The following is a 14,914-nucleotide window of genomic DNA, read 5'->3' as shown; positions in this document are numbered from 1 at the left end:
AGAGAGGTGTTACCTCGAAACCGGTCCGGTCCTCGGATGCTTGATTCCGTTCTGGGAAGGACATGGCGTTTGTAGTTCGGACTGGACTGTTCCCATGGGGCAACAGGGTCAGAGCTGATTTGCATATCGCCATTGTCTAACCCAGGGTGGTGTGGAGTGCAAAAAAACGATGGATTTGGGCCCAGATCTTTTGACTGGGGGAGTGTGTGACATTGATCCACATTCAGTCCATCACTTGTTGTTTTTGCAATTGCCGCCCTAAGTGCGCTGGGGATGCCCAGACGTGGGTCCCAGGCACTCCACACCACTTGGAGTCAAGCTAGCCGGGCTGAAGAGAGGTGTTACCTCGAAACCGGTCCGGTCCTCGGATGCTTGATTCCGTTCTGGGAAGGACATGGCGTTTGTAGTTCGGACTGGACTGTTCCCATGGGGCAACAGGGTCAGAGCTGATTTGCATATCGCCATTGTCTAACCCAGGGTGGTGTGGAGTGCAAAAAAACGATGGATTTGGGCCCAGATCTTTTGACTGGGGGAGTGTGTGACATTGATCCACATTCAGTCCATCACTTGTTGTTTTTGCAATTGCCGCCCTAAGTGCGCTGGGGATGCCCAGACGTGGGTCCCAGGCACTCCACACCACTTGGAGTCAAGCTAGCCGGGCTGAAGAGAGGTGTTACCTCGAAACCGGTCCGGTCCTCGGATGCTTGATTCCGTTCTGGGAAGGACATGGCGTTTGTAGTTGGGACTGGACTGTTCCCATGGGGCAACAGGGTCAGAGCTGATTTGCATATCGCCATTGTCTAACCCAGGGTGGTGTGGAGTGCAAAAAAACGATGGATTTGGGCCCAGATCTTTTGACTGGGGGAGTGTGTGACATTGATCCACATTCAGTCCATCACTTGTTGTTTTTGCAATTGCCGCCCTAAGTGCGCTGGGGATGCCCAGACGTGGGTCCCAGGCACTCCACACCACTTGGAGTCAAGCTAGCCGGGCTGAAGAGAGGTGTTACCTCGAAACCGGTCCGGTCCTCGGATGCTTGATTCCGTTCTGGGAAGGACATGGCGTTTGTAGTTCGGACTGGACTGTTCCCATGGGGCAACAGGGTCAGAGCTGATTTGCATATCGCCATTGTCTAACCCAGGGTGGTGTGGAGTGCAAAAAAACGATGGATTTGGGCCCAGATCTTTTGACTGGGGGAGTGTGTGACATTGATCCACATTCAGTCCATCACTTGTTGTTTTTGCAATTGCCGCCCTAAGTGCGCTGGGGATGCCCAGACGTGGGTCCCAGGCACTCCACACCACTTGGAGTCAAGCTAGCCGGGCTGAAGAGAGGTGTTACCTCGAAACCGGTCCGGTCCTCGGATGCTTGATTCCGTTCTGGGAAGGACATGGCGTTTGTAGTTCGGACTGGACTGTTCCCATGGGGCAACAGGGTCAGAGCTGATTTGCATATCGCCATTGTCTAACCCAGGGTGGTGTGGAGTGCAAAAAAACGATGGATTTGGGCCCAGATCTTTTGACTGGGGGAGTGTGTGACATTGATCCACATTCAGTCCATCACTTGTTGTTTTTGCAATTGCCGCCCTAAGTGCGCTGGGGATGCCCAGACGTGGGTCCCAGGCACTCCACACCACTTGGAGTCAAGCTAGCCGGGCTGAAGAGAGGTGTTACCTCGAAACCGGTCCGGTCCTCGGATGCTTGATTCCGTTCTGGGAAGGACATGGCGTTTGTAGTTCGGACTGGACTGTTCCCATGGGGCAACAGGGTCGGAGCTGATTTGCATATCGCCATTGTCTAACCCAGGGTGGTGTGGAGTGCAAAAAAACGATGGATTTGGGCCCAGATCTTTTGACTGGGGGAGTGTGTGACATTGATCCACATTCAGTCCATCACTTGTTGTTTTTGCAATTGCCGCCCTAAGTGCGCTGGGGATGCCCAGACGTGGGTCCCAGGCACTCCACACCACTTGGAGTCAAGCTAGCCGGGCTGAAGAGAGGTGTTACCTCGAAACCGGTCCGGTCCTCGGATGCTTGATTCCGTTCTGGGAAGGACATGGCGTTTGTAGTTCGGACTGGACTGTTCCCATGGGGCAACAGGGTCAGAGCTGATTTGCATATCGCCATTGTCTAACCCAGGGTGGTGTGGAGTGCAAAAAAACGATGGATTTGGGCCCAGATCTTTTGACTGGGGGAGTGTGTGACATTGATCCACATTCAGTCCATCACTTGTTGTTTTTGCAATTGCCGCCCTAAGTGCGCTGGGGATGCCCAGACGTGGGTCCCAGGCACTCCACACCACTTGGAGTCAAGCTAGCCGGGCTGAAGAGAGGTGTTACCTCGAAACCGGTCCGGTCCTCGGATGCTTGATTCCGTTCTGGGAAGGACATGGCGTTTGTAGTTCGGACTGGACTGTTCCCATGGGGCAACAGGGTCAGAGCTGATTTGCATATCGCCATTGTCTAACCCAGGGTGGTGTGGAGTGCAAAAAAACGATGGATTTGGGCCCAGATCTTTTGACTGGGGGAGTGTGTGACATTGATCCACATTCAGTCCATCACTTGTTGTTTTTGCGACTGCCTAAAGCCAGTCAAAGTCCACACCAGTGATGGTCGGTTTTCAAGGGGCACCCCTGATGTGCCCCCTGAGTGCATGTTTTCATAAATCCAACACTGGCATCAGTCTGGGTTTAGTAAGAGGAGTTGTTTGCTACAAAACACTCCTGGGTTCAGTGAAGCCATGATGGTGCTGGGGAACTCGAGTTGTTGAAGTTCCAGCCCATGTACTCTCTGTCTTACCTGGCACTTACAATATTAAGAATAGACTTAAATATTGTAGTGGCATATCTGCTCATGCACATATGCCCACACCTGAGATATAGTGCACACTTCCTCAGGGCTTGTAAGGCCTGCTAGACTGATGAATTGCTTTGACTTGGCACACAGGCAGTGTGCCATCTCCACTTTCTTGTTTTTGACTGCACCAAGTTATGCAGGCTGCAATGGCAGTTAGCATGGCATTGGTAAAGGGTCCCTAGGAGACCCTCTTCAGTCCCAGTGCCCTTGTTGCCATCTACTAGGGACTTGCTTGGGGGATCTGAAGTTGTGCCAATCGTTGTACAGTTTCAGGTAATCATCTCTGGCACAGGAGAGCTGGTTGGCAGGGATCCTGTGAATTTGCACTTGAAACAACCTCATGTTCCAGGCAAAAAAGTGGGGGGGTAACCATGTCAAAAGAGCACTTTCTCCCATAATGTCTTCACTGAAAAGAATGGAGTTTGGTATCAAACAACTTGTCTTCGTACATCCAGCCTCAGAGATGCCAGTAACTGGCGTGTACCAATGCCCTGGGTACCGGACCCCTTGCAGCAACCAACGCTTATTTGAAGTCCGATCCCAACTCCAACAACATAAAGACTGACCAGCAGAAAAGGGGTGCCAGTATCGCCGAGGCCAGTACCGAGAGTGGCCTAGCTGTCCTGCTTTGTCCTCTTCTGCAGGCCTGACCAAGAACTGAGAGCGCCTTTGCACGGAAACAGTCAACCAAAGCTTCCTCTCCCTGCCCGGGTCCATGAACACCGACTGTACCCCTCGCTTCCAAGACCCTCAATAACTGTCCCTTTCCTCCTCCTCCTCCATTGTGAGGAGCTACCGACTTTGTCCCCAAGTCCATATCTGCATCATTTTTCTATGTGGTCCCCCTTCTTTGCCTATGGTGTAGCGCACAAGGCTCCCAACCTGTCCAGCACCCGGACACTCCAGGGCTGGTAAACCCAAACTGCTGGTGGATCTTGTAACCGATCCTCAAGTCCTCAAGGAGACCCCCGAAATACGATTGCAAATACCTGTATGCAGAACATTCTATAAAAACATATTTTGGTGTTGTTTCATCTTGAGTGTTTTATTCATTTTTTTGACTCTTTCAACAAATGCTTAACACTACCTGCTGATAAGCCTAAACTGCTCGCCCACACTACCACAAAAGAGAGCATTTCGGATTAAATGCAAATTTAAACTAATAAGGGATGTCTTGACTTTCTACATAGTGGACCTCATTTAGGTACACCACATACAATACCAGCTTCCTACAAATCTGTAGTCTCTGGCTCGTTTCTAACTGGTGCTGCACATTAACCACATCGATGCTATGCATTTTCCCCTCCTGTGCTGACATTTGATCATTCCCATGTTTCATGACGAGCTGGGCTCGTCATGAGCGTGCGAGGAGGCTACCTCATGACGAGCCCAGCTCGTCATGAGCGTGGAAGGGGTTAATAACGTAAAGATCCTAAGGACTAGGAGTTGCAGATTGAAGTGAATCTTATCCTTATAACAATCTGGTAAACGTTCAAAGTCTGCTTTCAACTGGGCAGTGAAAAGGTACTTGGGAGTGGGTGCTGTTTGGAATATTGATGATTTCCTACAAATTTCCAAAATATGGCAAGGTTTCTAGTGAAGTGGCTGTCTTAGACTCTCCCTGAAGGCTTGGTATATTGTAAGAAGTGTGCTTCTCCGCAGACAGTTGTCACACCAGGAAATCAGGTTATGTGCAAGTTTCTTTGTTATTCAGAGCCATTTCTTCTATGACCTTTTGCTTTTGGAGTCTTGTTATATGATTTGTGTGCATCCAACAGACTAGTAAAGAATTGTGAATGTTTTATTTTTTGTAGGAGGGCAGCCTCTGCACGTCCAGCCACTTCTGAAACTGAAACAACACCACGCGGCTCAGCAGCAGCAGCAGCAGCAGCAGCAGAAAGCCTTGCAATCACAGGGGGCTGCAGGCCAGCCTACCATGCAGCAGAAGGTAGTGACTGGGGTCTGGGAAGGGTTACAGCATATGGACATGTTTATTTTTGGGAAGCTGCTCTCACTGATACACTCTGTAAGAATGTATGTGCATGTTCTGTGTTAATGCAGTCCAAAACAAAAACATTAGCACCTGTGTGAGAAATCGGTCATTAATCTTCATGTTTTAAGTAACTTCCAAATCCGCAGGCTGTGTTTAATAATTAATTGAGCATCATTGGTTTTAGTTTGGTGATTTTGATAGGTATCTTAAACATTCTACGAATGTTGGGAGTCAGATATACTGTTTCGTGTGAACCTTTGGAGTGCTAATGCTAAACATTTTGATAAAGTATCCATAATAGAAATCTGAACGTGAATATCAGTTGGGTATATTGCGTAAGCGATTCTCCTTGTGTCTGCTCCGAGCAATTTGAGACCCTGGCAAAGAGTGAAGGAGAAGAAAAGCTACGGATGTATGAATGCGTAGAGGCAGTGGACGGTCTATCTGGCCCTTTTATTGCCAACAGACATTAGCAATAGCATGCTTCAATGTGGAGTGGAATGGAAGAACTTAGGGAATCCACACCGCAACTGTTTGCTGAGTAACTACAGGCATTACTTTAGATTTCTATCCAAAGGCTAGTCAGTTGGACCCCAAGACAGTTTGCTGTCATTGAGGAAGTAGCTCTTCTGGGGAACACACTATGCAATCTTGTGGATGTTAAAAGTAATTTCTGTTTTATTCTTTGAATAAGCCCTTGTCTTGCAAAATAGGTGCTAGGCGTTAACTGACAAGATTTTACTGGAAAAAAAAAATCAAAATATTCACCTTTATGCATGTTTGTTTGTATAAATCCACAGCATTTTGATGTCCTTATTTATGTCCTGTTGCATTTGTATTACCCATTTTTAGAATGTCTATACCGCCATCCATACCGTTTGCATGCATGGAAATGGGTGCCCTTCAATAAACTTGACTTGTGGGCCAGAACCAGAACTTTTCTCTGTGACAAGGGATACCACTAGCAGGGACGTGCGACATTAGCAGTATCTCCTAATCTACCATGAGTTGCAATTTGGGTAGTCATCCTGCACCCCAAGTAGGCTGCATGCCTTCGGAGAGCTAGTACTCTGCAGATCCTGACTTTGTGTTTTCACTTGATTGCTCTCCTCCTTGCTGTGCCATCCTATAAGCTTCTCACCTGGGCTGGTAATGCTCAGTCTTACTTTTCCCTCCAGATCACGGCACAACAGGCCCAGGCACAGCAGCAGAAAATGACCTACACCACCCAACCAACTATCAAAACACAGTTCCTCACAACGTCAATGGCTCAGACCCAAAAACCACCTGGTTCCCAGCAAGTCCAGACCCAGATCCAGGTAGGCATATCTGGCCAGGATATTTCTGTTTTCAAATAATGTTCTGAGGTTCTCTTCTTTGTGATTCCTTATTGTGATTTGTTCTTTTAGATGTTCCCTATTCCATTGTCCTGCTCTGTTATTTCTCATTCGTACTATGACCTGCTGCTGCTTTTTCCACATTGATTGGTATCTTAGCTTCTAATGGATATTTCTTCACACGGATTCTCCATCTATTAAAAATATTCTCAGGCAGGTGACTGCATTGGTAAATCTTTAATATCGACAGATATGTGGGCCATTCTGATGTGATGCATATAGACTGCCATTTAAAATGTCAGTTCCTTTTTCCTGCGGGTTGCTAATACTAGTTCTCAACTTTTTGCCATATCAGTTTTTGCTTCCCCTGTAGTTGAGATTAAATCACTTTTCAAAATATAGGCTCAACATTTCTAGGAACTATGGTTGTAATATGTGGTTCTTAGCTTGGAACCACAACATAGTCAATTTAGCATAGAAGAGCACTCTAAAGTGGGAAATCTTGATCAAACGCATTCACGTCTTTTATCCCGTTTGTATTCTCAAAATGTACTGCACTTGGAAGAAGTTAACTGGTTTGGGCAACCTCACTCACAGATCTTCTAACATGGTTTGTATTTTGTTGTGGCACAAACAAACCATGCGTGAAATGATCGGGTAGTATCGTCCATGTCTCCCTGATCACATGCAGGACCCTTCTGATGGCTACAGTGGTAGGTGGCATCATGTGGCTCCACATTGGTTCCATCCCTGCCCCAGAAATTTCATTGTGGCCACCATATACCTGCCACGTTGTGAGTCAACATCCAAACCTGTCTTACGTGTCTCCAGAGCTCACTCTCTTGATTTCTGTCGCTTACAGAACATATTGCTTTAAAATATTTCCAGTGTGCAAGGTACATACAGGGTTTAAACCCTCTTATGAGGTGTGGTTGGGTGGCCTCACCGTGTAATACACTTACCAACCCTTTTAGGTCCAGTAGGTTTAGACTGTAGAACCCTCAGCTGGGTAGCTGTGGCACTGAGCAGCAAGGCGTATGCGGAGGAACAAGTGTTAAGCATTTAAACAGCAGCAAAACAATTGAAGAAATCAACATAACACTCAAGAAACCGGATACAAATTCATAAAAAGACTGTATTTTTATAAGATCTTAGACACTGGAACAAAAAAGATCCCCATAGGGTTCTGGAGATATAGATTTTACAAGCATTATTAAATCAAAGCAATTTCTGTGAACTGTGGAAAAAGGCCTCCTTTTTCCCACTCCTTAAAAAACCCAGTATGGACACTGATAATCCAGCAAATTATCGCCCTATCTCGAGGCTGCCTTTTCCAACGAAAATAGTTGGAAACCCCTTTAATTCTTAAATGGCTCAGTTCATCCAGGGCATTCAGATATTGGACCCTGCCTAATTCGGCTTTAGGGCCGAGCATTACACGGAGACGGCTCTAATCAAGACTACAGATGAAATACAAACTATTCTTGAAAAAGGAGGGTCTGCAGCACTGAAAAATTGAGTATCACTGATGAAGCTCTGGACTTACTCGAGTCATTTTTAACAGATAGGGAGCACTCAGTCAGGTTGGGAAACTTTACATCCAAGCCCTTTTCCCTCCCGTGTGTGGTCCCTCAGGGATCCTCCCTGAGTCCCCTACTTTTCATTATTTATATCATCGAACTCTCCTCTCTGATTAGATCATTCGGGTTTTTACCCACTTCTTATGCAGACTATGCACAGATTGTCCTTTCAGCATCAAACAAAGCAGAATTTAATTCCTCCCAGTTTCACAACTGTATGAGAGCAGTCAGTAACTGGATGAGTAAGCACTGCCTTAAATTGAATTCGGAGAAAACCGAGGTCATTCTATTTGGCAACAAACTCCAATTCTGGAGCCGAGCTTGCTGGCCTAAGGATTTGGAAACTCTTCCCATCCTGGTCCCAAAAGTAAAAAATCTGTGCATAGTCATTGACGAGAAATTGAATCTTAATAAACACATCTCCTCGGTCATCCCCTCTAGTTATAATACTTTGAGAATCATTAAGAAGATTCTCTCGTTCATTGTCCTTACCGCCAGAAAAACAGTGATTTCACTACTAATCCTTTCCAAATTGGATTATTTTAACGGTCCATACGTTAAGGTCCAAAAACAGTACACAAGGAAATTACAAAGTGTTCAAAACGCAGCAGCTAGGCTTATTCTTGTCTTGCCCAAATTTCATTCTCAACTTATACCAAAAAGCTGCACTGGCTTACAGTGGCTAACCGGATAAAATTCAAGGCACTGTGCCTTACTTATAAAGCCTTGCACGATTCCGGCCCCAGGTACCTTAAACAATCCCTCTCCTGGTACATTCCCAATCGAGATCTAAAATCTAAAAATGTATTAATGATTTTGCGACCTAGATTTAAGAGACTCAAATGGGGGGGCAGTTGTTTCTCCTCTGAAGCTACAGTGCTTTGGAACAGCTTGCCCATAAATATCAAAGCAGCTCCCACGTTACTGAGTTTTAGGAAACTTGTTAAAACTTGGCTTATCTGAAAGAGACATGTTAGTGATAGATTCCTTACTTAAGAATATCCCTAGGCGTCAGACTGCATCCTGAAAGTTTTTTTGTCCGCAGTACCCCTGCACGTCGGTAGGTGGCGTAATGCGGCTCCGTGCCCGTCACTGGCGTCGTAAGCACCGAGATGATGTCACAGAGATTACTTAGGCATCACCCATGCGCGCTGACGTCAGTTCTTTCTTTTTCCGCGCCAGCAAGCGCAGATCCGGTTAGAGCATGTACCCTAGTCGCTTTTTGACTAACATTTTTGAGACTGTTTCTCTACTCTTTTGAGTCTTAGACTCCTGGTGCCAAGTAGGGATGCATTGGTTTAAATCCCCCCCACTTTTTGCCAGATTTCTGATGCACTTTTCCTTGGTGTGCCCTGGGTCCCCTACTCCAGCTGCTGCGCAGTGGCCTGGTCAAGCCAGGGGGACACCAGTGAAATCCCCATGCAGTCTCTTACATCCTAAGTTCACTGTGGGTGAGTCCCAATTTAAGAGGCTCCCCACAGTAAAAGCTCAACAATTATGTGCTCAAAAAGCGAAAAATCCGGGCAGCCCATAGTGTCAAAACCACCTTTTCAAACCGTCTCTGCATGTTGCCAGAGAACAGTTCCCACAGGAGTGCCCCCCAGAAAGTCTTCACCTTCCTGGCTTCAGAAGCCCTCTCAAAAGCTGTGAACTACTTGGTGATATCATATCATCACCCTCCTCATATTTAGGGACAATCCCTTTGGGGATTTTAGGATCATAAGATTCCTCTCTATCCTTATTATTTTGATTGCTGCCACCATTGATAGGTGCTAAACCCATCTCTTTCCTTCCCTTCTCTAGAGCCAGGAGTCTGGACTCTAGTTCTAATCTCTTGGCTAGCTTTGCGCAAAAGCTGTCCTCTTTACTGGGAAGTTCCGCAATGTATTCTCTGGGACCTGGTCCACCTATGTGTTCTTTAGGTCCCCAGAGGTTGATTCTTGGAGTTAAGGGTATTGGGTCCCTTTTCCTCCCTAGGGTAACTATCCCCCACATTCTCCTCCCTTTCCCCTTCTGACTGGTCATCACCCATCACCTGTGGACGCACCCTTTCCTTTCACTCCGAGCAAGCTTCTGCTTCCAGCCCGACCGGGTAACCTTTTACCTCCGGTTTCCACGCACTACTTGGGTAAGCATCTGCTTTAACCCAACAGGACGGCCCTTTTGCTTCCAGTATCCACTCACTCCCGGGTAACCATCGGGTTCCCACCCGGTCGAGTGACCTTTCACTTCCGGTGTCCACACATTTCCTTCCGGGTAAGCGTCCGGTGTGTACCCTCTTTGTTACCTGGGCAAGCCGATGTGCTTCCCGCCCGTCAAACCTGATTTACTGTCCCCCCCCCCATCTCTGCGAGGTGACCCGGTAACCGGAATCCCAACTTCCTCCATGCCACAGACTCTGCCCTCTGTTGCACAATTGTTTACTTCCGGGTCACCTCAACCCAGGGGGGGCTCGGGGGAGCTTGCCAGTGACCCCCTGGGTCCTGACTGCCCCGTTTGCGGTCTGTGCCCGCTTCGCAACCTGCTTTTGTATTCCTCTTGGATCGCTTTGTAAGTACCGCCATGCCTCGCTGAGAGCTATCGCTGCCAGAGAGGCCCCCCATGCCATTACTGCGGCCCCATTCTTGCGAACTACCAACAGCTCCTCGCATTCAATGCTGCTAGCATATTCCGTAGCAGGTCATCTGTTCTCGTGTCCGATAGGTACACACCATCTGCTCTGTAATGGTGCGGCTGCCGCAAGTTAACCAGGGTGTACCTGATGCTACCTAAACCTACCCCCTTTAAAATTTTTGGCCATGAGGCTGTTTAGCCTCTTCCTTGACAACTCCATGCCGTTTTGGGAGCGCGCACCAGCCCATACCCTCCTAGGAATTATGTCAGACCATACGACTTCAGTGGTGTCCACGATCCTAGCTAAATTGGTGAGATCCTTCTTTAATATGTGAAGTAGTTCCCCCCGCCCCATCCCTGGAAGGTCATTTCCCCCTAGGTGAATTATTAAAATACTCTGGTCCTTCGCACAGGTGACGAATTCTTCTAATACACCTACCACAGTTTGTATTAAATATTGCCGATATGTTCTGTAGAACATTTGGCCTTATTTCGTTTTATCGTTGTAACTGACTGATGTATGGCTCCCTCCTTGGGATGCAGCCGCTGCCAGGGACCTCCAGGGAATGATCTCAGAGTACCCCACTTTGTATAATACATGCTCCTTCCTAGTTCAGATGTATTTCTTTATAACGAGAGAGAAGTTGCACCTTCCTATAGATGGGAAGTTATTCCTACTGAAGTCAATAATCACAACATTAGCCTTTGTTGACTAGTTGCAGCATTTTTGAATCTTTACGCAGTGCTTCTGTGACCGTTGAAAAGCAATGCTGAATTCCCCCTTTATTGCCGCCAGCTCTGTCTGTAGCCCTGGAAAGGTCACAGTACTTGATCGCCCAACACCGCTCTGCACTCTGTGAAGTAGAACAAAAACACAGCAATGGTGACTAATAATCACTTGGAGATGACTTTCATATACCGCTTAAGCATTACATTTTTTTTTTTTTAATGACTTCTTGCACCACTGTCCACACCATGTTTCCCTTGAGCTTCTGGCATCCCATATTTCTGGGTTAGGATGTATTCTAGTAAAGGACTCTCGCCTGTTATTACCTGTACCCAGCCAGGAGCCTAACTGGGCAATGCTGCCCATCCACCTGTACGCTATATACAGTTCTTCCGTGTTACCTGCTAATTTGATCTTTTTTATATGGCTTCATGAAAAGGCTATGTGATGTTGTCCGAATTAACTACTTTCCGTACCAATTACTTCATTCTTCAGCTGTTCACACTTTTCACCGGGTAGTAGCTAATTTCCTCCGGGCTGCATGCCCTTTCTTTCCCTACACACTGAAGGCTAAACCGTTTTTTTTTTGTTTGTTTTTTACATGTGAACATTGAAGAACCTGTAGAGAAAACTCTTTCTGCTTCACATTTACTCAACTATCGTGTTTGCCCTTTTTGATAACCACATTATCAACTCGCCACTCCATCCATGTGAAATTTCTTCTGTTGTATACACATTGGTGCCTTTTTTTTTCTTTTTTTTTTTGGAAGCACAAGTACTTGGCCATACCATTTACATTTTTCGCTGCTTATATTTCCCCCCTTTTTCTTTTTTTTTCTACCTGCCGTGTGCCCCCACTGTGCGTTGCGTCGTAGTAGGACCATACCTACACTTACCAATGCTCCTCCTTTCAGGACATGTGTGCCTGCGAGCCACCAAGACTCACTTCAACTACCTCAGATCTTATCCACTGCGGTGTGCCCTTACTGCATATTCGCATCTGTTATGGTGAATTGGTGCTAGAACGGCATCTGTGACCCGGCAGGTGCTCTTCCATGGTCTGGATAAAGGGGCACTATCTTCGTAGCACCTTGCAGCAAACAATCCGATCCAATGACAAGTCAACTCTGACGCTGGAAACCATGTTCCCCTGTTGCCAAGGTCGGCCAACCTGCAATGTACGCCACACCCTGTCTGTTAACCTACCATCTCCCACCCATGGTAGCTCTTAAAACCCCCACTTATGGCAATGTGCCTGGCAGCAGTGGTGCATACACTTGCTACCGTACCCCCAGCGCTGTCTTGGCGGTGTTGTTTATACTTTCCAGCCTGCTGCCCGTCCTGCTGTACTTATTTTTTTATTTATTTTTATTATTATTATTATTTTTTTGCTTACTTTTTATTCTAGTCCCGGACCCCTTATACTTGTACCTGCTTTCTATTGCCCTGTCCGTGACCTCCACCACTACTTACCCCCTTCTCTGGCCCAATGCACTGCTCCTTTACTTATAATCCAAATTAAAACCAACATACTAGCCCTCTTATCCGCACCACCTGTGCCCAGTCTTCGTCGCCCACGACCTTGATAACCGTTCAGGCACATTTTTTACCGTTGTCCCTCTACTGGCACCCCCCTAGTGTTGAGCTCCAGGCGTGTCTATAGTTTGTAGCATAACTCCCACTGTAATATACCACCAGTACCTATTCTCTTATTCACAACCCTTGTGCGCCGTACATTCCCTATGTTGTTACCCCAAACACATGTGGACTACTTCTCAGCGTGTGACCTACCAAGAACGCTCTAAATTCTTCACTGACCCTTTACCAAATCCATGCCACCCTTGTACTCCCACCCTCCGGCATTGATGGAGGCGTGCTGGGGAAGGGGGCAGAGGGTGTTGGGAGCTCGTCATTCTCCCAACACCCCCCACCCCAAACCCCCGGCATGGGCCTTGCCCCTCTTCCCAAGGGTGCATTCGCATTCCCATTTCGCCACAGCTAGTAATCCCGCACAACCACCTGTCATGCAACCTGTCTTTTATTCTTAAACCTAACCTTTCACCTTCAGCACCCACATTCATCATCACTACTGTCACCACCTAGGTCATGACTTTCTTTACCCTCAATATATATTGTATCTGTCAATTTTTACAATTCTTTTTTTTTAAAGAAACAAAGAATAGTAGGCTCTTGGTAGTCCTTTATAAACCATTGTAATCACTGTAGCGGGAGTGCAGACTAATGCCCCAAGCACTAGCAACCGTGGCACGAGCTCATTGATATTTGTGCTTTCGGCATCATTTGGCCATAAACACCACAATCCATGCACCTAACTTTGAAAATAACTACACTTGAGGCTATGAAAACAGGAAATCCGGTTTGGCGGGCGGGAAACACATCGGCTTGTCCAGGTAACAAAGAGGGTACACACCGGAAGTGAAGAGGAACCGGGCGGTGGTGGGAACAAACGCTTACCCAGAAGGAAATGTGTGGACACCGGAAGTGAAAGGTCACCCGGCCGGGTGGGAACCCGATGGTTACCCGGGAGTGAGTGGGCACCGGAAGCAAAAGGGCCGTCCGGTTGGGTTAAAGCAGACGCTTACCCAAGTAGTGCGTGGCACCCGGAGGTAAAAGGTTACCGGGTCGGGGTGGAAGCACAAGCTTGCCCGGAGTGATAGGAAAGGGTGCGTCCACAGGTGATGGGTTACCTGGGCAAAGATAGCTGCACTGAATGTAGGGCACAGTGTAGAGCAAATGGGGGTTAAGGACGGTGATAGGTCACCTTGGCGAAGATAGCTGCACTGGATGTAGGGTACAGTGCAAAGTTGATGGGGTAAGGACCGAGGCTCGCCAGACAAAAAAAATAATGGTGTGTAAAGGATCGCTTGTAAGTGGTAATGCCTAATAAACTGCGGCCTCAATTCTTCCATAAAACAGAAACTTGTGTGGTCTAAAGTTATTGGGATTCGGGTGGTGCGACCATGTGGGGGTGCCTCTGCTGTGGGAGGGGCTACAGGCTCATCCATCAGCAGCTATCACTGGGGGCCAGGCACCGGGCTGCACCAAGGAGGGAAGGCAGCAAGGGGAGAAAGGTTCTTGTTTCAGAGGCCATGTGGCCGGAGACCCTGGACGACACCATTTTGAACAACCCCAGAGGCTGGACAAGGAGGGAGCAGGGGCAGGGAAGGGATGTGTTGCTGTTTGATAGGACAAACAGAGACTTCCTGCCAGCCCCCTACTCAACTTTTAAAAAGTGCTTGCACAGGAAGAGAAGCTCTCTCTGGGGTGTGGTCTGCTGAGGCGGAAGGTGCTGGAGCCTGGCAATGGGCATTTGGAAGGAGAGACCCCTTGATTGCCCCCGAGGGCCCTATCAGCGCCAGAAGAGCCCAGGACCGGTGCGCAGAAGCAGAGGCCTCTGCACAGGGAGAAGAGAGTCCCAAGAGGAGAGCAGGTGAAAGGCTGGAACAGGGAGCCAGTGAAGACCGCTCCCTGCAGAATTCACCCTCCTGGAGACCCGGAGGGCGCAGGAGAGTGCTCCCAGTGGCTGGGGGTGCCACCAGGAGCAGGAAAACGCAAACATGGGGCAGATTGGATCCCCATGGGCTGGGATATGGCCCCTGGAAGGTAGGCAACCTTTAACCCCTAAGAAGTCCGCCGACTAAGCGCGTGGGGCTGCGCGCCGGTCTCAGAGATGCCCCCGGGGTGGGTCAGGTCCCCGGGGGCTGCCCCCAGAAGAAGGGAAACTGGAGAGCGCCATCGCGCTCCACGTGAAAGTGTCCAGGAGCCCGCCCTGGCCCCCAACGAAGATGGA

General features: G+C 48.0%; 1 protein-coding gene across 11 annotated transcripts in view; it reads left to right on the top strand.

Moving 5' to 3' along the window:
- The window catches only part of EP400 (E1A binding protein p400), a 522,955-nt gene that overhangs the window by 453,591 nt on the left and 54,450 nt on the right, over window positions 1–14,914 (top strand). For 8 of the 11 annotated variants that reach the window (XM_078667964.1, XM_078667963.1, XM_078667968.1 and 5 more), the window contains 2 exons: window positions 4,668–4,801; window positions 6,007–6,165. In XM_078667964.1, coding sequence (XP_078524090.1) covers window positions 4,668–4,801; window positions 6,007–6,165 — 293 coding nt within the window. The remainder of the gene's footprint in view (window positions 1–4,667; window positions 4,802–6,006; window positions 6,166–14,914) is intronic. The other 3 variants (XM_078667967.1, XM_078667965.1, XM_078667969.1) reach the window with 1 other exon arrangement.

Source organism: Lissotriton helveticus, chromosome 11, assembly GCF_964261635.1.
Source record: "Lissotriton helveticus chromosome 11, aLisHel1.1, whole genome shotgun sequence".
Taxonomy (NCBI): Eukaryota; Metazoa; Chordata; class Amphibia; order Caudata; family Salamandridae; genus Lissotriton; species Lissotriton helveticus.
Note: the sequence above shows the minus strand (reverse complement) of the source record. Positions and strands in the feature narration are given on the sequence as shown.